Genomic DNA, 26,708 nt, shown 5'->3' on the forward strand with positions numbered 1-26,708 from the left:
CCGATGTTACGGCCAATCATCCAAGTTAATTCGCACGATTTTCCCGTCACATCTTATCTCGCGTCCACGTGCAGACTCAATTGGCACCGCGAGTTCCACATTCTCGAATCCGCACGTCACGCCGTAACATCAGGCGATTACGAGGTCCTTTTTAGATATTATAGATCCGACTACCCCCTCCTCCTTCCGAGGCGCGGTAGAAAAATTAGAAAAATTATTCTTCTTTTTTAAATAAATTATATAATCGCAAACGCAATCTGACACAATACGTGCGTCTTTCCAAAAAAAAGATAGACACCAGGGATCGAATCGAACGCCCCGTCACAGTGGAAGTAATATGTAACTATTCCTTCTCTTCTCGACAAAGCATTCACGATACGGCGGCAAGCCACTGATAAATATGTACACGTCGTTCCGTATAAGGTCGACGACCGCTCGCATTGTCCCCGATCGTTTCGTACCTTTCCCACGCGTCCACTTTCGCGACCTTTTCCTCTTTCCTCATGAAAACGCAAGTACTTGCAGTACAATGCCGCCTCCGGGTAATATCTCGCAAATAATTTATGACAACATTGCTTGAATAATTTAAAAAAAAACCGATATCTTTCGATAAAAGTTATATAAATACTCGATGTGTCGTATTATCCCGAGGACAAAGTGAATAGACAGTGGTTCCACATCACTGTTGCGACGCGCAACAGACTTGTCTTCTTCGGTAAAAAATGTTGATTTTAATCTGGCGATCTGTCACAAGAAAGAGTAAAAATAAATCAACGCGAGTTTTACGGCCGTTAATAAATTCCTACGATGGTATAACTCTTAAAGAAGACATTATTCTTTTGTGTATGAGACAAGGCGTAGCAGTTTCTTTCATACATGCAACCGCTAACTAAAGCTACTAATGCAAAATGTGTCTTTGGGATAATCAAGATAATTTGTCAGCTTGCGCGGCCAGCCACAACCCTGACCTTATACACTTTCGACTGCTCCAGTCGCAACTCACGCAACTCTTTTGAGAACCTGGACCAAATGGCCTGAAGATAAGGCTCAGGGTCGTCAGGATCAGCCAACCTTTCTCCTCTTGTCATCAGCAAAGCCATCTTAAGGACAGTTATCCGCGGATTTGAACCGCGCCTTCCAGCCTCCACGTTTGGCGTTAATTCTCTTTCATATTAACTCGTGAAACTTTGCGCGCGGTAAACATTTATGGTAACCCACATGGTTGACAAGGACTACAGGACTATTATCTGCGCAAATACAAAAGAATCCTTATATTTATTATCCATATTTTCTCCGTATTTTCTCAAAGAGAATGGCGCCGGAATTATTGTTCTCAGAATCATTCGTCAATTAATTCGTCGATCTTTAAAAGCTTCCAAGAAGAAAATTGTGTACCGTTAGGAAAAATATGAACAAGCACGAGCCGTTATCCTTGAACGTGTAATTGTTTTCGAAAGTTCAAGGAGAGCCCGATAAATCGCGTCAACCTCAACGGCTCATTAATCACGCGTATTAGCATAATGGCCGGAGGAGAGGAGGATCGTAAGCGGCAATGATAACACGATAAGCACTGATGAACCGACGCGAGATTATCGATCTGCGATAAACGCAGATCCTTGTCCACGATACGAAATAGCCGCACTGTACTTTTAGCCGGCAATTTCCGCAAACTTAATCCTTAGATGACCAAGTTCCTGGAGGCGAAATAGTCATCAATATTATCAATGGATTGCTCACGGCTATGGCACTAGATAAATTAATGTACTTACTGTATACTGATAGTCACTAATACTGTTCTAAGAGCGCGCATAAATGCGTTATTTATAATTTAATAATAACATGCACAACATTCCAAAGACTAAATGATATTTTATTCCCGGAAATGAGTCTTCATTCTGTTCTTTCATTTGATATAATGCAATGCACGATTTATTAATATAACAGCAGAGCTACGAGATAACACCAGTCAACAATCTATTAACGATTCGAATTGATCAACCTGTAATCGGAGGTGTGCAATCGTAATTAAGAATTTGATTCGGAGTACTCACCTTCGGACTTTAAGATCAGATCCTTTTCGTCCACCGCGATGCCAGGCAGACGGTCCTTCAACTCTTCGATCTCGATCTCCAGCTCCGTCTCGTCTTCGGACCTAATCGTCCTCTCTTCCGGTATTATTCTTTCCTCTTCTTTGGGAACGTCAATCTCCGAAGAGGAGAGCGCGTTCTCGAACGAAGATCGCGATTCACGGATCTCCACCCGTTTCTTCGACGCTATTGGCCGATCGAGCTTCCTGGATGGAACGAATTTGTCTATCTTGATCCTGTCGGGACCAGGCGGTGCAGTCTTCTTCACTTCCGGCACGATTCTCGGTTCCTGGAACCTGATCCTATCGACCTTCGGGTCCTTGATGTTTGGGATTGTGATGAAATTGTGTTTCTCCTGCTGTTCCTGCGGTACGATTGGTGCTTCTTTTTCCTCAGGTTCTGGACTGTTGTCCCTCTTCTCCTTGCCGCAGTTGGCGATTCTACCAATTCTGCTCCACGACAATCGCGTCGCCTCGGACGGTTTCTCAGGTGCGAATATCACGTTGTCGACATTGAACAGCACGTTCTTCCTCTTGCTCTCGCTTACTCGGCCGCGCTTTAGGATGCTCTTCAACGTTTGCCGGGCCTCCTTCAGTCGTCTAGGCGGTCTTTTCGGTGACACCTTCGGTATCGGGATTCTCGTAACCGGTGGTGGTACATCGTCGTCGTCGTCTGAGATCTCCCTGGGCCTCTCGTTGAACACTCTGATCCGCTGACCGCCAATCGCCGCCACAGCGCTCCTGTTCGGTATCCTCTCAATCGACTTTACCTTCGACGGGTCGAACAAACTGGACGATGCCGTTGTCCTGAGATCGTCCTGCTCCAGCGCGTTGTCCGACAGATCGTCGCTCAAATCATCCTCGTCCTTCTGCTTCTTCAGCAAGAGGTACGGATTCACGTCGCACTCGAGAATGCTCTTTCGCGAATCCGGTTGACCCTTCGACTGCGGCGTCGTGCCGTTCTTCCAGTCGCCCTGACTGGCCCTCCTCTGACTCGTCTCCCTCGGCGGCTTCTTTGGAACGTGGGCGAGTCTCGCGGACGTCGTCGCGGCGGAATGAATTCGCGAGTGGTTCTCCGAGGCCTCTTCCAGCTTCAACCAATCATCCGAAGACGCGCCGCCGCCAGCGGCGCTGGTAAAACCAGGTCGCGATTTGCGATCGTCGTAACCGGTAACCACGCTTGGCTCTTTGTCGAACCATTCGGACCGCGACGACGACGACGACGATGTCGTGCCCTCGATCGGACCCTTCCGCTCTTTTACGGCAGCTCGCGCGGCTACGCTCTGGCTCCTGGAATCTCGCTGCGAGGTCGATCGATGCGGTGAGATGCTGCGCGCCCGCGATCTCGGCTCCACCAGCCGGTTTCGTCGCATCTGATCATACGGATCATCGATCGAAGCCCTTAGGATGCCTGATAAATAATTTTGTTCGCTGTATTGTTTGTTCATAGACTAAACTTTCATATTTTTAATGCCTAATGTGAATCAATAGTGTATCGAGAAATTACAAATAATTTAAATCGTAACTAAACATTATTCGAAATATATATTACATAGTAGATTTGATAATTACTTATAATTATAAAAAATAATTATAATAATTATATTAAAAATAATAATTATATCGATATCAATTTAATATTTAATAGCTATCGATTTTTCATTAGATACTATCAATACAAAAGATACAAGGCTAATCTGATAACAGATCCACGTTTGCGACGTTTCACGTCGATAAGGCGCGAGTAACCCCGATTACCATCGCAAAGTGCATCCGCGTGTAAAGTATCAAGTGTCTAATCGGAGCATCGCTACTCTACATTTCTAACGAATCGCGAAGCAATCGTTTAGAGTGCGGGCAGCGGGACTCGAGCGGCTGAGCAAACAAACCGCCGCGAGTGCGCTCGAAAACGATTTAGATGCAAACTAAAGTGGGTACGCGCGAGAACATCACCGCTGATTGTGAGTAAAATCCAACTGTCTAGCCCGCGGCCGAGAACTTTCTGCGCTTCGCCGCATGCACGCTATCTCGAACGCGAACGAGGAGAAAATCTCTAATACGAAACGGGCGCAATTAGAGCATAAACATCATCGGCGGCACGTTCGCCGGCAGGAGCTCCTACGTCCCACCCTCGCTTATCTCGCGTGCTTCGAGCCGACACCCTCATATTTCACGAGGATAGCAGGTTCCGCTCTATAGATACCTTTCTCCCGCTTATCTTGGAATCGCATGCCGTAAAAAGCCACCCCTCCCACCGTATCGTAAAAGTATCGAGAAATGGCGTTCGTAAACGGACTAAGGACGCGAGATAAACATCATGCGCGAGAGAGGAACATCCTGGAATAGTCCTGCCACATGCAACATCCGAGAACGCGTTTAAAGCGGACGTAAAATAAACGAGGGAGGAAGAGGACGTGGTTTTATTACTCACCGGCGAGGCTCGGCCGAGATCGCGAGGACGGTGGTAGCCGGCAAGTTCCGCCGAGGGGCAGCCCGGCCACCCGGTGGCCGCCGCACTTGCGACAGCTGCCGAGCTTCCTGACGGTGCCGGCGAGGAACTCCGGACAGGAACATACCACGAGCAGCGGCGTCACGCCCGGGGGTGGCGGCGTCAGGAAGGGTCGCGGCGGGTCGTGACCAAGACTCGCGGGCCTCGATGACCTGACCGTGCCATACAGCCACGGATCGCCACTATAGACCATTTGGCGGGAGAGCACGCTGCCGCCACTTATGGTGCACCACCCGTTCCTGCTGGGGTCATCGCCGGGATTCTGATGCTGCCGCGACAAACCCAGCCGCACGCTCCAAGATTTCTTGCCCTTGCTCAGGGTGTCGTAGCTCTGCAATCAGTCAAGGGAGAAGGTAATTTAGCATGATGCGCGAGAGATGATGGATGAAGGGTCAGGTCGATCGAGCAGCATTAATCATATTTATCACGTTAAAACTTCCACGTTTGTATCAACGTTGCGGGACACATTGATATTAATACGATTGCGATAGCTTGCAAATTAATTTTTTTTTCTTCAGCTCCAACGCGTTCCTTTTGACGAGATTATTGGTTTCTTCAGCCACTTTAGGTAGGATGAAATCAGTTAGAGAAATCTTGCAATAAATCCTATGAAACGACCGAACACATTTGCTGCGTATGTCGTGTACATAATTTACGGTATTCTCGCGCGATAAGTGACTACCGGTAATTACGGAGACATCATCCGCTGGTTCCCCGGTTCGATCCATCGATATATCGCGCATCTATAATAACTTCCTGGATCCGAAGAACACGCGACATCCTGAATAGCTGGCTAGAGTTATATTCGTTCGACACACGAGGGAAGAGCTATTGTTGCTTCTGTCATTGTCCCGGTCATCATTCTTCTGTTCTCCGTACAGTGTACCCCGATGGTACACCATGGCCACGGCATGCATACGACATTGTATTTACGCGCCAAGAAATCAAACTCGATGCACGTAACTGAAAACTCTGAATAATGCGTACGTGTGCGAGTCAAATTCTCGAAATAATTTTATGCGAAAATAATGTGGGAGTCATAGGGCAAAAAACATTGTTAATTTGGAACGACATTGCGATATTTTCACGTTACAGCGTTTTTCATTTTCCAAACCGACTGTTGCCAACTAAAAATATTTTTAAGAAGTTTTTGAATAAAAATATTTTTACCACATGCTCTCAGTTTTTAAAATATTTCTTTAATGCATTGGGTCGTAACATGTATTCTGTTTTTTTTAGCAATAATTTTAATAATATGGGTTGTAATATACATTCGTTATTAAAAAATGGGACGAATATATGTTATAATAATTCAATGCCTAAATTGAAAACTATGTAATTAGCATTCATCTCGATTACGCGAAAAATTACCCAAAAAATTACGCGTGATTTTTCACAGTCGACGTGATCGTTTCGTTTTTCGAATTTCATTGAAAATGTCACTCAGGACCTTATCGTAACGGCGAAAGTAAATTCTCGTTTTACGCAGCCGTGGCGCAGGAATGCAGAAAATGCAAAGAGCAAAATGCAGACTGCGCAGCCTTTCACCCCGACGTGTCACTCTCGTCCGCGATTTTATCCGCGTAGGAATCGCTTCGCATCCGACGGCTATCCGATGGATGGATCGGTCGTTTCGATTTCCCTTTAACGGCACGTACAGCCGGGATACGCTCGATCACCGCTTCCCCGCGCGTCCCGCGTCGCCTTTTTCACATCGAGAACCTTCACGGATCGCGGGTCCCTTCTGCAAATCGCTGCTCGTCAGCATCAGCCGCACTTCGAAGCCAACTGCGCTCCGAAGAAGGAAGAACGAGCAGGATGTGCGCCGTGCGAGCCTGAGCAAGTATGAAGGAACATGACGGGAAAGGAAGAAACAGGAGGAAGAAAGCCAGAGAGAGAGAGAGAGAGAGAGAGAGAGAGAGAGAGAGAGAGAGAGAGAGAGAAGGCAACGCGTTTCAGGGAAAGTGAACGACGCGACATAAGAATCGCTCGCGATCGGCAATTTAAATTCGTTTCCCCCTTAGAGAAATCGAAGAGATAACGTCGCACATGTCTCGTGTCCGTTCACGTTGAATCTCGCGAGAGAGGAAGCGAAAGAAAGAGAGAAACAGAGAGAAATCGAACGACGCGCGAAAGAACAGAGATTCGAAGAAACATACAGGTTTGATTCCCTGTTTGTGCGTCTGTACGGTTTGCAAACTGGTGATTTATCAACGTGCGCCTCCAGAGAGACGGAAAGATACTCCGCGATACAGATTTCGCGATGGGAAAACAAGAAAACACCGAAGGGATTATCAATTATAATTCGCTTGGAAATTGAATTAAAAATTATTAAATTAAATTGCATTTGTAATAAAATTTTTTTCTTATATATTTTCGATATATCTGAATGTGAAACGATATTTATAAAACAAATTAGAATATTTATAACAAATTAGATATTTATAAAACAAATTAGAAAATAATCTTCTTTCATTAAATGTTTTACATTAACATCTATATAAACATCTATTATGAAAAGGCAATATTACAGCAGCAAGCTGCAAAGTGAAAACTGTACTGATATAAGAAACCCGCTTAATTAGAAGAGATAGTAGAAAAGGTGATAAAGTAAATCGGAAAGAGTATGTCTCGGAGCAGTAAATATCGATGAAAAGTAGATAGTTCTTCAAACTCATTCTTATTTCTCTTAGAAAATCGCATCCTGTTGTCGGAAAAACGAGATCTGGCTATTCGAAAAATTAATATCGAGAGCGAAATGGAGAGAGAGATAAGGGGAAAGAAAAAAGAGAGAGGTAGAACGAGGAAGGTGTATTGAAGGCGAATATCAAGAAAATCTAAGAAGCCCAATTCTCGATTAAATAAAAAAACTCAATGACAGACAGGATTGGAGAACCGAACAAGAGGGATAAAATGAAGAAACTGGAAAACCGTAACTTGCGTCCAGTCGCCGAAGCGTATTTGCTCTTTTTCCGGGTCTTTCGGGAAACTTGCACGCGGAAAAGTCACACTTATGTGGGTGCGATAACGATCCGGGCGAATTGGCCAGCGTAAAAATTGCTGGAGAGAAAAAAGTTCTTTCCTCCTCTCGCGAGGCGGAATAAATCCCACGGTGAGATAGCGCGGTATCGACGGTATCGAGGGGAAAGGTGCCATGCAATTTCACGGAGTGACGCGTACCGTTACGCGTTGTTCGGTATGGGATTTCGCGGACGGCACGATTCACGCTCTCGAAAATCGCGGAGCGATCAATAATTAGCGCGCGTGCGAGCGAGCGCGAGCGAGCGGTTACGCGAACAAAAGCGGAGATCGCTCGCGACGATTAAACCGAAAAAAGGTTCTCGCGAACGAACGGGACGGACGTGATCGACGTCGAGTTGAAAGGATGTTGTTAGCTTTACGAGTCTCGTTAGAGCCTCTTAATCATTGGAGTTGTGGCGCCAGACTTTCGACGGTTTTAGTAATACGCTCAGCTGTCTGCGCCTTGTAATTATTCCTTTATCTGTGATCGACGCGCTCGCGGTTTTCGCAGATAAGCACGGTGCCGCAACGTACGACGTACATACACGTATACGGAAAACGACGACTGTATCTTAATCGAAAGAGCGGAGCATGCCGATTTGTTCGCAGCACACGTGCTTGGAGGTCGGGTCTAATCTGGTGATCTGACGAGAAGGTCTGCGATATGCACTCGACCTCTTTTTTCCTTCCACGTAATTGCGGAAAGGCGGGCGATTCATTCTGCGATTCCGGCTGCCGAAAAAGGAGTTGTTGCACGCCTTTGAAATGCATTCTTCAGGAAAGAAAGTTTGCTTGCTACTCGTTAATAAATTGTTATTATGACATCTGGAAGATGTATTAAAAGTAAGACTTTAAGAAGAAAATTGCTAATATTTTAGTGAATCGATCAAATCTAGCAATAATCTCGATGTTTCGATGTTTAGACATCTCACAACATCGAGATTGCTGCCAGATTTGATCGATTCACTAAAATATTAGCAATTTTAATGATTCTCCTGGCGAACTAATAATTTCTATAATAATTTAAGAAGAAAACTTTATGGATAACATTTTTTAACAGCCACACACACACACACACACACACACACACACACACACACACACACACACACACACACACACACACACACACACTCAAAATTAATTGGGTTATTAAAAACATATTAAAACCACTAAACTGGGACGAATATACCTATGTAACAATCCAATATTAAATGCATTGTATATCATTAATGAACTATTATTATTATTAATTTAGTATCTAGTGATCTCTTGATTAATTTAGTATCTAGTGATTTCTTAATATCTTTTGCTGATTATTTATTAGTGAAAAGTATGAGGATAAAATTGTCAATGTCTCTTATTCCATTATACTAGTAAAGGTATACTTTTTCGAAAGTATTTAATAAGTGAAAGTATAAGAAAAGTGAAGAACATATTGAACATATCACGCAAAATTTTCCCTCGAATAAAGTTGCACGAACTAAAAGAATATCGAAACTGATTACCATTTACCAAGTTAAGAATGCAATAAAGTGCAGAACGACATGAAAGTATTAAATATCTTCGCATCGAAATCCTAAATTAACAAAGATCTTTTCATAAGTTCGCTATTGTGTCCTAATAATATTCATTGTAATATACTTTCTCATAAAATAATAAATGATTGTAATTAAACTGAAATAGCAGTTGAATTTGTAATTACTCGCGGTAGCAGCGTATCGCTGCAAAGCGGCACAAGCGTGCAACGTACGAAGCGCATAAGGTCGGAAAATGGGGCAGCCGGCTGCCTCGAGGGCGAACAGCGTGGTGCACTTTACTTTCTCGTCCATGCGGGACTTTCGTAAAAATCCTGTCCCACAAGCTCACGTAAGAGCCGACCGCCTGTCGGCCCCGGCCAGTCGAAAAACAGAAAGTAAACTAGCATGTACGCGAACAGTCCGCGACCCGCGTGCAGGTACAAGCGCGCATAGACGCGCGGATCAGCCCGCCTGTACAACTCGCAGGTGTAACGCGAAAAACGGGCGTGGCTGACAAAATCGGTTTTATATCGAATTGCACGACCTTTAGAACGAGAAATTTTAAACATCTGAACGCAAATTCAAACTGGCATTCAGGCAATTATGTTTCTATGCTTCATATTACACATTCTGTTCGTGATTAGATTTTCTTGAACACCGAATGTATGTCTAATCACTACCATAATTATTCCAAAATACTTTTTAAAAAGCTTCCGTGTACATAATATTCTCAGATAATTTATCCATTAGAATTGCTTCAAGAAAATTTGTTCAAAACATTTGTTTGCTTGTATGCAATTAGTAAAGGAAAGGCGCCTAAACTGACATAGACCTCCTAAAGAGACATACTTCTATTTCTCAGAAAGTAAATGTTACACTTTATCAAAACTAATATCAACGTGATATTAATTAGTATTTAATTAGTTAATGTATTAAGAACTCATAGTTTATATGCTAAATGAGCTTATATCGAGTTCTTGAAGTTCGAAAGTTTTTTTTCTATAAGTTCTTTGACAAATTATGTAGTTTAAACAATGGTAGTTATCTTGTTTTATAATATCAAATTCTTCTACATGCTTGTAGCGTTCTAAAAATACTTTATTTTTATCTTTATCTTTATTACTTGTTTTACGGTACGATTTCAAAGATTTAGAATTTAAATTTGAGAGTTTGCCGTAAACCGACTATCTATGCGATACGTGCGCCACTCTGCGATCAACATAACTTAATTTCGATCCTTGACAGAATACATGATGTTTGACATGAATTTTTATTTTTGTTATTACATATGTGTTTTGTATAGTATTACTTTTAGATATACTATTATTATTACATAAATACTGTTATAAATACTATTGAAATATTCAATTTTTAATAAATTTATATTATATAATCGTTTAATGTGTTATTTGGACTATTTATTTAAATATATTATCATATTTTTAACGTATTTCATAATTTTTAATAGATATGTCGGTTTTGGCGCCCAAAACCGCAATTTCTCAAGAGCTCAGTTTTCGTGTGTCTTAGAAAACGTTATTTTCTTAAAAACTAGAAACGATATTATAAAAAATATAATAGGAGGCAGTCTCTAGTACATATATGTGTACGCAAATTTTAATTTCGAGCTTTAAGTTAAGAGATAATCTCCAAAAACAAAATATTATGTCGGTTTTGGCGTCTTTCCTCTATATTGCGTATTGCTAAAACGCGCAATAATTATTCACGCTATACTATTGTAATATAAAAATTTGTTAATTATGTGAAACAAACGTTCGCTTAGACACGTAATCGTGATTATCGTAATGCATATTTTCCTTAGATGCATATATTTATTTCGTGATTATATGTATCGCAAGCTGTTCGATCCACCGTCTTCCGACTGCGATTTATCTCTCTTTGTGCAATATCTCGTTAGAGTGCAGCAAACACAGCCTTATAAATCCTTTCACATAATCAGAGCGTCAAGACTACTTCCTTTAAAGACTACCGGTTCGAGTGGACACGATCTTCAGATGCGCCTAACGCGACCGGCTCTTCTCCGGTGTTAGTCCAAGCAACTCTTGAGCACATACGATGAAATCACTTCACTGAAACGTGCTCTCGCATGCGTACGAGATTCAACTACGAATTTGCCGGTTGTTGCGTAACATTTCGTCGAGCACTTAAGGGGTAACGTCACTCTAGCGCCCGGAAAAACAGCCTAATTTTTTATAGGAATATAATAAATGAATGGAATACAAAATCCGTTTAAAGGTCTTTATTGTACATACTTTGAAGTGTATTTACAAATGTTTATTGAATTTTTTTACAAAATGGCGGCGCCAGAGCTCGGCCTCTTCTCACAGATAGTGTTCCGCGGCCGGAAAGGTTTCTCCTCCACTTTTTAACCTGGAACAAAAAACTAAACATTTTTGAGTCTTATATACGGTTAGCTCGGGAACTACGTACGGAAATTAAAAAATACCGTTGTTTGTAAAACTGACGCACGTTTGAACAAAAAGTTTCACTTTTAGGTAAAAAAAACTTCTTGTTCAAACGTGCGTCAGTTTTACAAAAAACGGTATTTTTTAATTTCCGTACGTAGTTCCCGAGCTAACCGTATATAAGACTCAAAAATGTTTAGTTTTTTGTTCCAGGTTAAAAAGTGGAGGAGAAACCTTTCCGGCCGCGGAACACTATCTGTGAGAAGAGGCCGAGCTCTGGCGCCGCCATTTTGTAAAAAAATTCAATAAACATTTGTAAATACACTTCAAAGTATGTACAATAAAGGCCTTTAAACGGATTTTGTATTCCATTCATTATATTCCCATAAAAAATTATCAAAATTAGGCTGTTTTTCCGGGCGCTAGAGTAGCGTTACCCCTTAAAATACCGAACATATACATATTAATTATAAGAGCTGAGAGAAATGAGAAATTAAAAATATTCGAAGCTACAAAAGTGGAAGCCATCTTCCAATTTTACTATTCGTTTGTCAATTTCTTTTTTCAGAAGAAGTACTGTTGACCAATCACGTGTATACTTTATTTCAAAAAAGAGAAATAGTAAAAGGTATCAAATGGAGCAAATTGCATCCAGGCTATAATGCTCCTTATCTAATCTATTACGGAACACCAAAGAAGCTTGGGAAAGCAATTCGCTCCGTACACTTGCCGCATTTGAAGTAAGAAGTCGGAGGTGTGTAAAATTCCTTTCGTGTCAATTTTTTCTTTTCGCTAATTACTATGTATACTAGGTATCTTATTCTCGCTGGCGCGTTTAACCTGGCTGAATGAAGAAAAGCATGAAATAGACATCAGGTGCCTCCGAAAGAACGTGAGATCTCGCTCTCGATAAGCCACGTTAATTCATAAAGCAGCACGTACCGAGGGCGATCCGAAAGAAGGATGAGAAACGCGACTGCGTTGCATGACTGCGGCGGAAAAACGACGACGATTCTTGCGAAAGGCAGAGGCGAGGAAAACGAAGAAACAGATACAGATGAAAGAGTGCACTCGCGTGCACTTAGCCGTTCATCTGCCGAGGTCATCTCGACACAGGCCGTGGTCACGGCGAAGCGAACTGGGGAAAGTAAACTCACCTTAACTAATTAATGGTTATGATACTACTGGTCACACGCGGTTAATTTCATAGCGTCGTTTCCCTTCTGATTTATTTGCGAAGCAATAGCGTTTCCGCACTTGATTGGGGAAGACAATTACGTTCTATTGCATCTGTCATACACGCGGCATATAAATTTCATTCGCTGTGAATAGGAACATTCAGAGAGCCAAAGATTTTCTTGGTCAGAGAATATACAGGGTGGCCCACATAACTCTTAACAGCTGAATATTTCGGAAACTATTTGTCAAATCAAAAAGTTGTTCATGAGTAAGTTTTATGTATTCGAGGGGCCTTTCTAACTACATAAATATGAAGTTACCCCCTGCCCCCCTTAAAGGGGGGCAGGGGGTAACTTCACAATTTCAAACGGGACCTCCTATAAAATGTTAGATGGTTGGGTTCTACGGGTAAAAACAAGTAAATTTGGTTTAAAAAATTTTTTTGTCAGATGTTTCTGTTAAAAGATATGACGGTGTAAAGTTTCGAAGCTATAGGAAACGTGAGCGTCGCGTATCCTTGTCTTTCATCGGTGATTCAAACATAAACATAAACATAAACATTCATACATTCATTGAGGTCAATTTAATATTCATGAAAATCTTGTCAGTTGTAAGTTACTATTCAAACAGTTAGCACCGTGAAAATCATAGCTATCACTATGTTTGATACGGAAGTGAATATGTTATTAGTGTTAGGTGAATGCCAAAAGAATTATCGGCGTGCAGCAGTAATGTTTTTTGAACGTTATGGGATTAAAAAATCGCACGTGTCATTTTTTAATTTAGAAAAGCGGCTTCGTGAACATGGTAAATTGCGTACAACAACTCACAATAAACGTAAAAGTATTACTAATGAGAGGAACAGTGCTGATGTTCTTGGTGCAATTACATTAAATCTTCACGTTAGTCAACGTGAACTTGCCAGAGCATCGGGTATCAGTCGTTCTTCAATTCAACGAATTTTGAAAGAGAATAGATATCATCCATATCACTTAATTCCATCACAAGAACTTTTGGTGACAGATTACGAACGCCGCATAACATTTTGTGAATGGATACATAATGCTATGGAAAATAATGACTTTCTGTACAAAATACTTTTTTCCGACGAGGCTACTTTTATGAATTCAGGGCATGTGAATAGACATAATATGCATTATTGGGCCGTTGAAAATCCTCATTGGATGCGATCAATTCCATTCCAACATCGGTGGTCTTTAAATGTTGGTGCGGAATAATAGGAGACCTTGTGATTGGACCATATTTGTTTGAAGAAACTGTAACGAGTAATAGTTATTGTAACTTATTACAAAACCATTTACCTGCGCTTTTGGAAAATGTGCCACTACACATCAGAAGGAAAATGTGGTTTCAGCAAGACGGCGCTCCACCACATTTTGCAAACATCACCAAACAGTTGCTATACGAAAAATGTGGAGACAAGTGGATAGGTTGTGGTGGACCTGTTCAATGGTCTCCTCGATCTTCCGATCTGACACCATTAGACTTCTTTTTGTGGGGATATGTGAAGGAGAAAGTTATGTTTGAACCGCCAACGACGAAAGAGAATATGAAGCAAAGGATACGCGACGCTTGCGCTTCAGTGACTTCCGAAATGTTAAAAAATGTCAGGAGTAATTTGTTGCTTCGAATAAATACATGTTTACAAGTCCATGGCGGACATTTTGAACATTTAATAAATTGAATAAATAAACAAACAGTGTGTTGTGATTTTGATTTCGTGCAGCTTCGAAACTTTACACCGTCATATCTTTTAACAGAAACATTCTGACAAAAAAATGTTTTTAACACATTTTACTTGTTTTTATCCGTAGAACCCAACTAACCATCTAACATTTTATAGGGGGTCCCGTTTGAAATTGTGAAGTTACCCCCTGCCCCCTTTAAGGGGGGCAGGGGGTAACTTCATATTTATGTAGTTAGAAAGGCCCCTCGAATACATAAAACTTTCTCATGAACAACTTTTTGATTTGACAAATAGTTTCCGAAATATTCAGCTGTTAAGAATTATGTGGGCCACCCTGTATATCGTATAATATATCGTCGAGACAAATTTAATAAATATTTCTCATTAATCACGCAAGCATACGTTGTGGTTTAGCGTCGCCTAGAAGTCGTCTTAAAAAAGTGACTTGACGGTTCTGTGCCGACGATTACCTTTCCGGATGAAAACGCGTCTGTCACGCTCAAGTGAGCGTACCTTTCCAGCTCGGATATCGATAGACCGGGACAGCCAGGTCGATGACTTGACTTTGAGCATCGACTCGCACAGTGTTTGAGGAATTATCTATACCTCCCCCACACAAACGACATTGTTCTTCCTGAGGCATGGTGAGCATCATACTTGTTCCTGCTTCCCTACCTCTAATATCATCGGCTCCACCATACCAATTGTGCAAAACGCAATAGTCATAATACCATAGCTATAACTGCGGTAACAGTTTTCATTCCGTCCGTTACCGCGGGAATTACCAGCTGCTGCGTGAAGAAAGGTGGATGCGAGAATCCTGGCTTTATGTCCCGGCAAGCCAGATGTTCTGCCTCGGGAACACCGTGGCTTCGTTGATTTAACCCTTCATTGAGCTCGCGCTGGTGGTAAAAACTGGAGGTAATCTTTGTAATTGTGCAGAATCTCTTTTAAGCCACCGCCATCTCTTTCATCTGCGGGATGGACGATATTCTCTGATTAATTTAAAACATCGATATTTTTCCTTCTGACAATCGATTATTTTTGCGAGCTTGTGGTTGTTTGTACTGCATTTATTCGCATTTTTAATGCATTTTCTATATTTAAAAAAAAGTATAATCGATGTTTCGATTTTTTTGTTAAAAATATAATTGTTATTTTACTATCGATGTTTTTTTGAACATCGCCCATCCCTAATCTGCGGATTTCTCAAATAATCTGGAATATATTTTCCTTGAAAAATGAATAAAATATGGATATCTCTTAAATTGAGTTGATAATTCTAAAAGCTTCAGATACCCAGTAATGAGAGATCATTTTTGCCTTGTTTTTACATTTTATTAATTGTAATTAAATCTCTTGGAAAACATCTTGCTCCGTTAGTGTTAATAACCTCGGAGATAGAAATAGGAAAAATGCAAGATATATTTAAAATGAAGCGAGTTGTAAAGTTCGTGTAACTAAAATATATATAACAATATACGTCAAAGTAATATAAATTTGTTGAAGTAGGCATATGTTTGTCGTCAGATACGTTGCATGCGACTCTTCGACGTTAATTATACAAGCATGTTATTCACGCATCGCGGAGCAAACTACAACTCCGAGGATGGCTGGCCAGTGGAAAAAAATGACGATCATGAGTGCATGGACCGCGTGACTCGCATGCGCTACTGCATAAATATGTTTTTATTTCAGGAATCGTTCGTGCCTTGTACTATTTGTTATTAATTATGCAAATTATCACTTCTTGTAACACGGATGACCAACAGTTATGTATATCGTTCGAACTGCTCCACAACTGAATCCAATGCGTCGCTGCAGCGACGCGTTATGCAATCAGACGGTATTGTGTCTCAGAATATCTCTATGTATTTATTAATATTATCGTTTAGCGGTACAAGGACGCTGACGTACTTCTAGTACTGAATACTGAAAATCTCTATCTGCATAGAGATATTTTCCGCGCTCTAGTAATATTATTTAAATTTCAAATATTGGTAATTTCAATTATCAAATTTCAAATATCTGGTAATATTTAAATTTCAAATATTAGTAACACAGGCACACAAAATAAAAAAAGTGGTCGATCCCAGAAGCCAAACTCCTATCCATATGTATTTTGGGTTGCTGACCACGAATCCGAGGTTAGTTTTTGTCCATCGGATCTTGTTTTTTTCGAACCTGAAAAAACCTGAAAAAACTGAAAAAACATTTAAAAAAACATTTCCGTTCATTTCTTTCTATGATTGTTGTCAATCTCAATCAGGAACTCAAAACATAAAAATATAGCTTTCTTCCTCGTCACCGTACCCATATCTATCTTTTGCATAGCAAAAAATGCGATTTTAACGACTTTTTGGCGTTTTTTTCAGGTTCGAAAAAAACAAGATCCGATGGACGAAAACTAACCTCGGATTCGTGTTCAGCAACCCAAAATACATATGGATAGGATAGTTTGGCTTCTGGGATCGACCCCTTTTTTTATTTTGTGTGCCTGTGTAATTAATAATTTAATTTCAAGTATCAAATAATCATAATTTCAATTATCAAATTTCAAATATCTGGTAATATTATTTAAATTTCAAATAAATTCTCGCCTTTTTATGTTTTTGAAGAGTTGGCATCAAAGTTTGAAAAACGTCATATGTCATGATTTAACGATAAACATAACTTCGAAAAACAATAATGAACGTGATAAGCAATAAAAATTTATACATGCTTTTCGTATTCAGCAAATTATTTTGGATTTTGGCTGGAAAGTTTTTCGTGTATTCACCTAACTTGACGCCTCCGGTTTATCACTTATCCCAACCGATGAAGTACTTTTTAACTTTACTTTTTTTTGGACACACATAAAATAAGTAAATAAAATATGTGCAACAAGTATGAATAATTAATCAATTTCGTAATATTTGTAAGTAAAGTTAAATTTCTAAAGAAGCTACAAAACATCCAGTTAACGTCTATTACAAATTTTAAATAATTTAGAAAATTTCACTATTACTTTTTTTGGGTATATTTACAAATCCATTATATATCTATAATAGATGTATATTAGACGTCCATGATGGATGTGTAGTGGATATCCACTATGGAGGGAATATGGATCCCTATTAGAGATCCACCTAACATCCATCGTGGAGATAGATGTCGCATGGAGCGGTGGAGGTTATATGGACGTCTAATGGACGTCATGTTTCGTGTGGGGAGGTACATCAACGTCCTTATACCGCTAAATGGTTATATTGATATGCAAAAGACATAAAAGTTTTTATCAAGTTGCTCGAGTCGCACTAAGGGACCTATTCTGTAAGCATTAACGATGTTGTTATGAAACAACTGTCATTAATGAATGACTTTTCTTATTCCATAAATAATAACTGTTGTTAGTTAATGACAAAATGGCGACAAAATTCTCTTAACAAACTTAACAAGTCAGAAAAGTGTTGTTAAATGAGATGAAGTCATACGATACATTTTGAACATAAATGAAGAATTAATTGATTAATTATTAAGAATTAATATATAAAATTATATTAATTTAATATATTTAAATAAATATAAAAAAACACACATGATTTTAATAAATTACTTGGAGAAAGAAGGGCTCAGAGTCATAACAGCGTATTCGTATCACTGTAACTTGTCCTTTCGTGTGAACAGTCGAAAAGGCATGCAAAACTATGAAAGTTTTTTGTTATTAACATTTTAATAAACAACGAGCGATTGCTAAAACGTTCTGAAAGTTACTCAGGGAGGTGACCTCTATAATATATGTCATGGTCATGGACATTCATGAGGCCTGACCTTACTGAAATATTTACCTTATTTTTTAATATTTTTAAATATATTTATATTTTTTATGTATTTTTGTAAAAGTCTTATAAAAGTATTTCTAATCTGGATTTACAATCTGGATAGCTGAGTAGAAAAAATAAAAAACGATACTTTCAACTGTAAGAATAATAAAAATATAAACAGTTATACATAGATATGTGACAAATCACGCTGTAAAGGTTAAAATAATATTTGACGTATTAACCCATTACATTACTATTACATTACACATTACAGATTTTCATGTTGACAGTGTGACCAATCTATTAAAGAAAGTCGTTAAGCAGTGTTAGTCCATTCGTATTTCACAAGGACATGTTTACAGAACTTTTAACAAATTGACATTAAACAGTCATTCGCAAGAGAGTTGTTATTATAACAACATCATTTATTAATAACAGTTACAGAATAGAGGCCCAATGCATCTCTAAGAATTAAGACTCTGTTGTAAGTATAAGTTTCGTTTTTTATTACTACATTTATTATATCAGCTAATATCTATATAAGTATCTACTTTCTTTCTTCTTTATATACATATAATAAATATAAATTATATTACATAGATATTAATTAATATTAATAAATCAGATATTAATAAACCAACATATTCCAAAATTAATTTTGAGTAAAAACTTCTTATTATATAATAACATTGATATTTTTTAATGAAGAACACATCAAGAATATTACTTTGAGTAACCGGAACAGACTTGAGCAACTAAAGTGGATATCTAACACTACATCGATTATAGACTTTCTTATACTTACAAATTCAGCACAATTTGCAAATACTTTTGCTTACTTATTTTATTGCGGATATCGCAAAGATAGTTGCATACACATTATCGCACGCGATCTTGTAGCCGAGCCGGCCGCGCATCCTGGGGTCACGGTAGATGCACTGCAGATGCATCATACTTGTGACTCCACCAGTGCGTCTTCGCGTTGCACAACCGTGCACCGACTTGTACGTTAAGAATCACCGCGTTATTACGACGCCGTAGCGCCGAGTCCACGAGCGTCTCTCGATACATCGATACGGATCGCCCGTGTGAAATCTCGTAACGCAACAAAATTATATCCTCGGACAAGTGATTAGAAAAATAGCAAATTCTATCGCGTATTCCTTAAAAATCCCCGTCAAGTTAGCTGAGAAGTTAACATCTAGAAAGTTATGATAATCTGAAATAAATGCGGTATACAGGTTTATTAATTACAGATAGGTACGTACCTTCCGTAAATTCTCCTTCCTTCTCGAACGACGAAAGGAAAGAAATCCTGTTGAAGCGGTTAAGCAACATTGATATAAGCGCCTGTAACGCTATAATGACTAATCATATCCTTCGATTGTCGCCAAATCCTTCAAAATGACGCAAAATGTGCTGCGTAATCGCGGGAATGATTAAAGTGCGGCTTATTCCCCGCTTATTCCGCGACGCGACGTGAATAACAGAATTCGCTGCAAGAGAAATAAATCTAGATGGGTTTTGCACAAAAATTACGTCAGGGAAAGGAAAGTGACACGCTCGACGGCGTGCGGCGACGGCGGAATTTTTACCTCGCAAAGAACCTGTGTGTGTGTGTGTGCGTGCGTGCGTGCGTGCGTGCGTGCGTGCGTGCGTGCGTGCGTGCGTGTGTGTGTGTGTGTGTGTGTGTAGAGAGGATGATAAGGATTAGAGACGATACGCGCCAGCAAGTGCGATGACCTGACACTCGTGGAATCTGCGAAAAGATTAGATAAGGGGACGGGCAGGGGAGAAATCGGATTGTGCGTAAAGGTTCGGTCGTGCGAATAAATCAGTCAGCTCTTGATCGCTCAAGAATCAAAGGACTACGTGCACGCATGCAGCTGCATGTTCATGCGGCGGAAATAGAAATGATCAAAGGCGAGAAATTACAGGGGACTAAAGTCTCGAAAGTTCCCGTTAGCGACGTGTGGGCCAAATACTGACTAAACCAGTTGTCCTGGCACGAGAACCGGGAACGCTCCGACAAGCGTGGAAAGCTACGCGCCTGCGAGAGGAGAAAGATCCCGTACGCGTTCAAATAGTTATATAAACTATTACCGGTTGCGTGCGGCACGCAGCAGAATGTCGCTAAAGTCCTGAATTGCAAAATAGCGAACGAGCAACCCGGTAGTCGCCCCGACGAAAATAAGAAGCGTACAGTTCAGTGAACTGGCAAGTTCTCAAAACGCACGGTCATTAGTATTTTCACCGTACGCTCGGACGCGATGCCGCCGTCAAATTGTAATAGACATTGTTGCTCGTTTTCGAACATTATTTCCCTGACACGTAGACGCAAGACGATAAAACGGGAATCATTCCGCTGAACTTATGGTATCATTTTTTTCCCCGACACTTTGGAAAAGTCGAATTGGTAAGACGCCCGCACAGAATGAGGGAAGCTCCAGGTTCGAATCCTGGCTGGGGTGACATTTTTCGCAGCGAATATAATTTATTCATTGATTTATAACCGTGTCTTAAGTCTAACAAATCCCGTTAGCGCACAGTTGCTTCAGTTAGAAAAGTTTGTCTTAACATCGACATTTGCCAGGTTTGATCCACTAAAATATTAGCAACTTTGGAAAGGAAGCTGTTATTGAAATAACATTTCCCGGCACCAAGATGCATCAAGATTGATATATTTTAGCAGATTGTTGACCTGTGTCCAAGCACTTTCCGCGATCTCGGTTATCCAATTAGATCTCACGCTTCTTGGTACGCGAACGTTCACATAACGCGTTAAGGAAATCTATACCTGGATTGATCATAAATTAGAGCGCAGCGTGGTAAGCGCGACTAAATATTTTCACGCTTGTTGAAAATTTATTATTAAGCAAACCCGTCATAAATAAGATGTGCTCGCGCGCGTGATTACAGTGCGTGCGTGTGCGTTGCGTGTGCGGTGGATGCGGTGATTTATGCGCGTACGATCGTAAGGTTTGTTTCTCTCACCCTCGCGATTGCCCGATTCGCGTATCACTTTCCTCGAGCAGCATGTGGCCTCTCGCATGAGCGCGTGAGAGAACGCGCGAATTTATCCCCATTCGTAACACTCTTGTCGATGCGATGGAAAGTAATGATAAGCACGGGATAATGATGCTCATAAATCCACTTGTCTCATTTAGAATCGCGACAGCGTAATCGCATAAATACATTGATGTTCTCCGGACATGAAAAATACCGGACACACTCTTGCGAAAAAAAGATATAAAAGGTACGAAGATTAAGCTAAAGATAGAATTTGCACGAGGATGCACACCAATGATCGGTATCAAGCGACACTTTGTCAGCGACTGAACCGGCTGATACTCGAGACAGCCTCCATCCGAGGAGGGCAGACTCATGGAGTGTCATGGCATGGCGTATCATCGCCACCAAGACGACACGAATACGAAGTATTCGATGTCATAATCGTCAACGACTGGTTTTAAGGTAGAACCAAAGGAGCCATTGTCCAAGCGGTGAAAGAATTGAGGCACGCACTCCGCGAGCGCCCTTACGTCACCGTAACACGACGGCTGTCCTTCGTGAGACGTTTTCTGTTTCAGGGTTTCTGGTTTTATGCCAGGTCTCTATCTCCTCGGTTCTCCACTTTCCTCTTTCGTGATACACGTTGTTAGTACGCTACACGCACATAAAGTTCAATTGTACCTAATTGGAATGTAAATTGTGCAACGTCGACATTATCGATACAGCTCGTAAAACGGAAGATATTTATATAAATGTCTTTCACGAGAATGCAACTAATAGCAGTAATGAAACGAACGGTAAGTGCAAAAAAGTAGCTAACGTAGTTCATTTTCATGTAATCAATTTTTTCACTTCTCCATTCTGCAACAGGTTTGTTTTACATTACATAAACGTGTGTGTGTGTGTGTGTGTGTGTGTGTGTGTGTGTGTGTGTGTGTGTGTCTATAAGTGAATTAAAATACTGCATGTTGAAGAGTTTGGTATTTCCTCCCAGTTTGCGCAATTCTTTTTACGGTCACTGACATATGGCGCTGATATTATAAGTAATTGACAGCTTTCTAATAACTCTGACATTTTGTACAGTTAAAAAATGAAGATCCAGAGGAAAATTCTTCTTGGTCGAACATTTATCAATCGAGCCTTTTTCATAAATAAAAGAAATAAACATAAAGCAAGTACCACAAACTTCAGCATAAATTTAATGTTTCTCAGGCGATAAACATTTTTCAATTGTCAGTTCATCCAGGATTTATTCGAGGGAAACGTTGAACGGCACTTTGCGTGCGATTCGATCGTAAAATCCGCAACGTCAATTTACGCCGTTTAAACGATTCGATCGCTAGTTTGTAGTAAAAACTTATCGTAGAGCAATCTGATACTGAATTGCTTATCGATGGATAATGACAGCAATTAAACAGCCAATAAAGTATCGTATAGTAAACAGGTGTACTTGCAGCAATCAGCAAGCATACGTAAAGAATACGCATGTCGTAAAATTGCTTCTTTTAGCAGATCAAGCTGCTATGAGACATATCTATTTGTGCTTTTAGAGATTACTGCACTGGCAAGCACGGGCGCCCGGAGCGGAGGACAAGGAGGGGAAATTGCCCCCTTTTTGGAATTGAAAAATTGCAATGTTAAAATTCTAAATTATAAGCAAAAAATCGAAAAAAAGAAAACAAATAAATAATACACATAAATTATATATCTGATATAATAAGTTTCGAAATGAAAATTTTCCTTCTTTTTTACTTGAGTTTCCTATTTTTAGAGGGACTTTAAGGTTTTGCCCCCCCCCCCCTTAATTTTTTTCTGCAAGCGCCCATGCTCACAAGACTCACGTAAACTTCAAATTATCACAATTTTATTTATCACATTTACAAATAGCTACTAGAATGACAAAAAAGAAAATGCACAATGATAAAAATCTTGTCTCATTTCAAAAAAGATACGAAAAAATGTACTAAAAATTGATTTAAACAGACATATGACCACGTCACGTGGCCGCATCATTCATTCCTGCGTTACGCAAGCAGCTTGTATCCAGTAATTAGCTCATCCGAGTGCACTTTCCCTATTTTGACACGCTAGCACAGCTTGCATGGCGCTCCTTCTTCGCTATTCTAAATGTCCGCAAGAATGATCGATCGTAATGTACTTTTTGCGAGAACGGCAAGAACTCCGATACACTACGGTATTGACTTTCCCTCTAGACACTTGCCGCATAAGTGCCTCATATCTGACAAATTACATGCCGTGTCGCCGTTACGTAAAAACGTTCTTCCGCCGCGCAAAATGCAATTGAAAAAACTTGGTGATAGCCTTTCCTTCATACGGGGAAATCGCAGGAGAGTCAGTCCTCAGACGAAGTCCGTCGCAATTAGCAATCGGACTGTGCGGAGAAATGCGATACCAGAAAGGTCTCTCCTTGGATCTCCCGCTTACCCACGCTGGCTGTATCTAATAACCAACCGCCGGATGAGGTTCCATGATTTCAACCTCGAGTCCCGTTATGTAAAACGCCGTGTAAGAGTGTTTCGCATCCGATATGCTCTCTCGCGCGTCGTATCCCGCGATTCCATAAATCGCCGAGAGATCTACGTGGAAAATCGACTTGGAGTTACCTTGCCGGAGGAGGGCAAGCCGGACGTCGGGCTCAGACCCTGTTGCAGGTGATACATCTTCGGGGTGAGCATAGCTGGTGGTGCGCCGAGGCTACCCGGGGCGACAGCCACGCTCGTCATGGTCATTTCCTGTGACGGTCGCAGACCTCAGTGTCTTTGCAGCACCAGCAGTCCGCGCCTTTCCGCCCCCCGCGCAACCTCGCATCCTCGCGTCCTCGCGAATCTGTAACCGATAATGGATTAGATATTTTTATTATATGAATAAATTATATTCGCTGCGAAAAATGTCACTCCAGCCAAGGTTCGAACCTGGAACTTCCCTCATACCGGGATGCGGGTGTCTTTACCAATTCGACCACTGGGGCATGTGGTGACAATCATCGCAGCGAACGATGAACACCTCTATTATGATCCAAGGTGTAGAAACAATACTGTAGAAATTATTACTTAAATTGCATTAACGTTTTTTTCTTTATTTGCGATAATATTTCTGTATCAAAATGTATGTTTCGATAGCAACGTGTGCTGTCGAAACATACATGGCTTCGAGAGCAATATATAAAACGGCGTTTCCTTGCATAATCGTCGCGATCAATTATGACACCTGACAATGATACCGCATGCAATTTCACTTCTCTCACCAGGAGATCGCGATTGCGCAATTTTCGTCGCGCCAGACGAGATATTCGGCCGAGCGGACCTAGAAAGCGTCTAGGAAATGTTAATTCGCTGGAGTTACGGTTGCCAATGTTACGTGCGCCGGGTATCGACGAATATATTTCGCAGATTCTACGCCTGAGTAAGCACGTAACGTAACTGTCGTCAGCATCTATTTTTGACAAGCAAATACATTTTCACAAACATTCGTGGCGTGACATTTAATTCTATCGACTAAACGACAAAGATACAAAAAGAAATATAAATGTATCAATCAATAATCAATTTCTACTAATTGATTGATATATTTAATTTATATATTTATGTATCAATTAGTAGAAAATTTCATAAATAACAGATTACAACCAATTATGTCAGTTTCTCATACATGGCAAACACAATTTGTTGGCTTAAGAACATTTAAAGCGAAGGTAGACAGAACCAGGATCTACATGCTTGGAATTACCTTAACAATGACTAGACAACAAAGAGACAGAGGCCACACGAATCTCATTGGACGCACACGTGTCGTTGTCGGGTGAGGAAAAATTGTAGATAGGTGGGTAAACCGTTCGAATATCTCTCAGCGGTTTGCGGCTATAACAGTCGATGCAAACGAGCCCTACAAATTAATTCCACGAACAAGGGAACGCGATGTACTCGCGGTAGCACTTAATTAACAGAGCGAGAGAGTATCTAATAAATGGAGCAAATAACTGTTCGAAAAGAAGGAGCAAGCGCAGCTGCGAACGTGAATTATTGTCAGGTCGTAATTCACGTCACATTAAACGACCTCAAATGTCAAAGTGCGATCTTTATTTCATTTCCGTTTAGACCTTTACGTGAATAAAAAAAGAGTACAAACTCACAATATTTCTTTTTTGAATCAGAAATCACAAAATTGCTCGTTCTGATTTCCAGACATTAATCTTCACACGTTCGTGTCCGAGGAGGAAAATTTGATTTTATGAAGGTTTCATAGCTCGTGTTGTTTCCCCATGAGTGTGGCCCTGCTGGGACTGCATTCGCGTATGTACGGAGCTCAAATAAAGACGTCTGCAACGGAGCCACTGACCGAGCCGACGCGTTACGACTATAGAATGCATTCCCGAGATTCTTCCTCGTCGATGCACCGCTGTGATGTGTGTGCTCGTGATGTATGAGTAAACACATGTATGATAATAACCAAGATGAGTGTAAAAACTGTCTGCTCCAACTATTTTTGTGCAGGATCATGAGAAGAAACCGTGAAAGATCATTAAATGCTTGTCAAGAGATAGGCGAAGCGAGTCGTACGAGATAGCGTTGGCATATTGTTCAATATCTTCTTATACAATTGTTAACTTAAGGGTCAGCTCTCTCCAATCTGCCATCTTGATTTTATGACGTCATAAGCGAGGAATGACATAATCAAAAATTCTTGCGCCCCATATTTTCATTTTTCACTTTTTCCTCACAAAAACAACATTTTTGTATTCTTGAAACCTGTAAAATATACCGGAAACTCTGATATCTGTCCGATGATATAGTGTTAAAGTAGAAATATTAAATCGTATAGCTCCGCTGCCAGAACTGGTTTTGACAGCTGTTAAAAATTGTCCTTAGTCTGGCAATTATTTTACGATTTTACGGCATGCATCAGTAAATCATTTTTGTTAAGCTCTTTTCTCTTTTCTGATATTCTTAGTATTTCAGAAAGCGTGTACAAATTTGCGTGCGTAGCATATAGAGGACCATATTATTCAAGCTGCACGAACGCGAATCGCATTTCATGAATTGCAAAACTTGGAATGAACAAAGAGAAGCAGCGCCGACTCTATAACAGAAAGTGCACGACTCGCCGGAAGAACAATAATCGGTCTCTCATTCGCTTTCGTAATGATACGGTACGTCTATGGTCTAACGTCGAAGCGACGAGAAAAACAGCCGAAGGGAATCGGCGTTGCAAAAACGAACTAAATAATATCGGGCTATCATCAGGGCCTCCAAATCGCCGGCAATATTCTTTGTTGCCTTGTCCTTTTTCTCGTCTAGAAAAAAATAAGCTGGCGTGTAATTACGCTTTGCAAAATAAGGGTGGCTGAAACCGCGTTGCATCTGATATAGCCAGATTAATAAATCGAAACAAGAACTGTAAAGAAAAAATGATAATGCGCTGTACAA

At 40.5% G+C, this 26,708-nt stretch overlaps 1 protein-coding gene across 2 annotated transcripts in view; it reads right to left on the minus strand.

Annotated features, from left to right (window-relative positions):
• Positions 1-26,708, minus strand: part of LOC105281985 — a 69,742-nt gene that overhangs the window by 11,794 nt on the left and 31,240 nt on the right. For both annotated transcript variants that reach the window (XM_011343592.3, XM_011343591.3), the window contains exons 2-4: positions 23,889-24,111; positions 4,518-4,926; positions 2,052-3,497 (exon numbers count right to left, since the gene is read on the minus strand). In XM_011343592.3, the coding sequence (XP_011341894.1) occupies positions 2,052-3,497; positions 4,518-4,926; positions 23,889-24,014 (1,981 nt within the window). In that variant the 5' untranslated portion in view covers positions 24,015-24,111. The remainder of the gene's footprint in view (positions 1-2,051; positions 3,498-4,517; positions 4,927-23,888; positions 24,112-26,708) is intronic.

This window comes from Ooceraea biroi, chromosome 7, assembly GCF_003672135.1.
Source record: "Ooceraea biroi isolate clonal line C1 chromosome 7, Obir_v5.4, whole genome shotgun sequence".
Taxonomy (NCBI): Eukaryota; Metazoa; Arthropoda; class Insecta; order Hymenoptera; family Formicidae; genus Ooceraea; species Ooceraea biroi.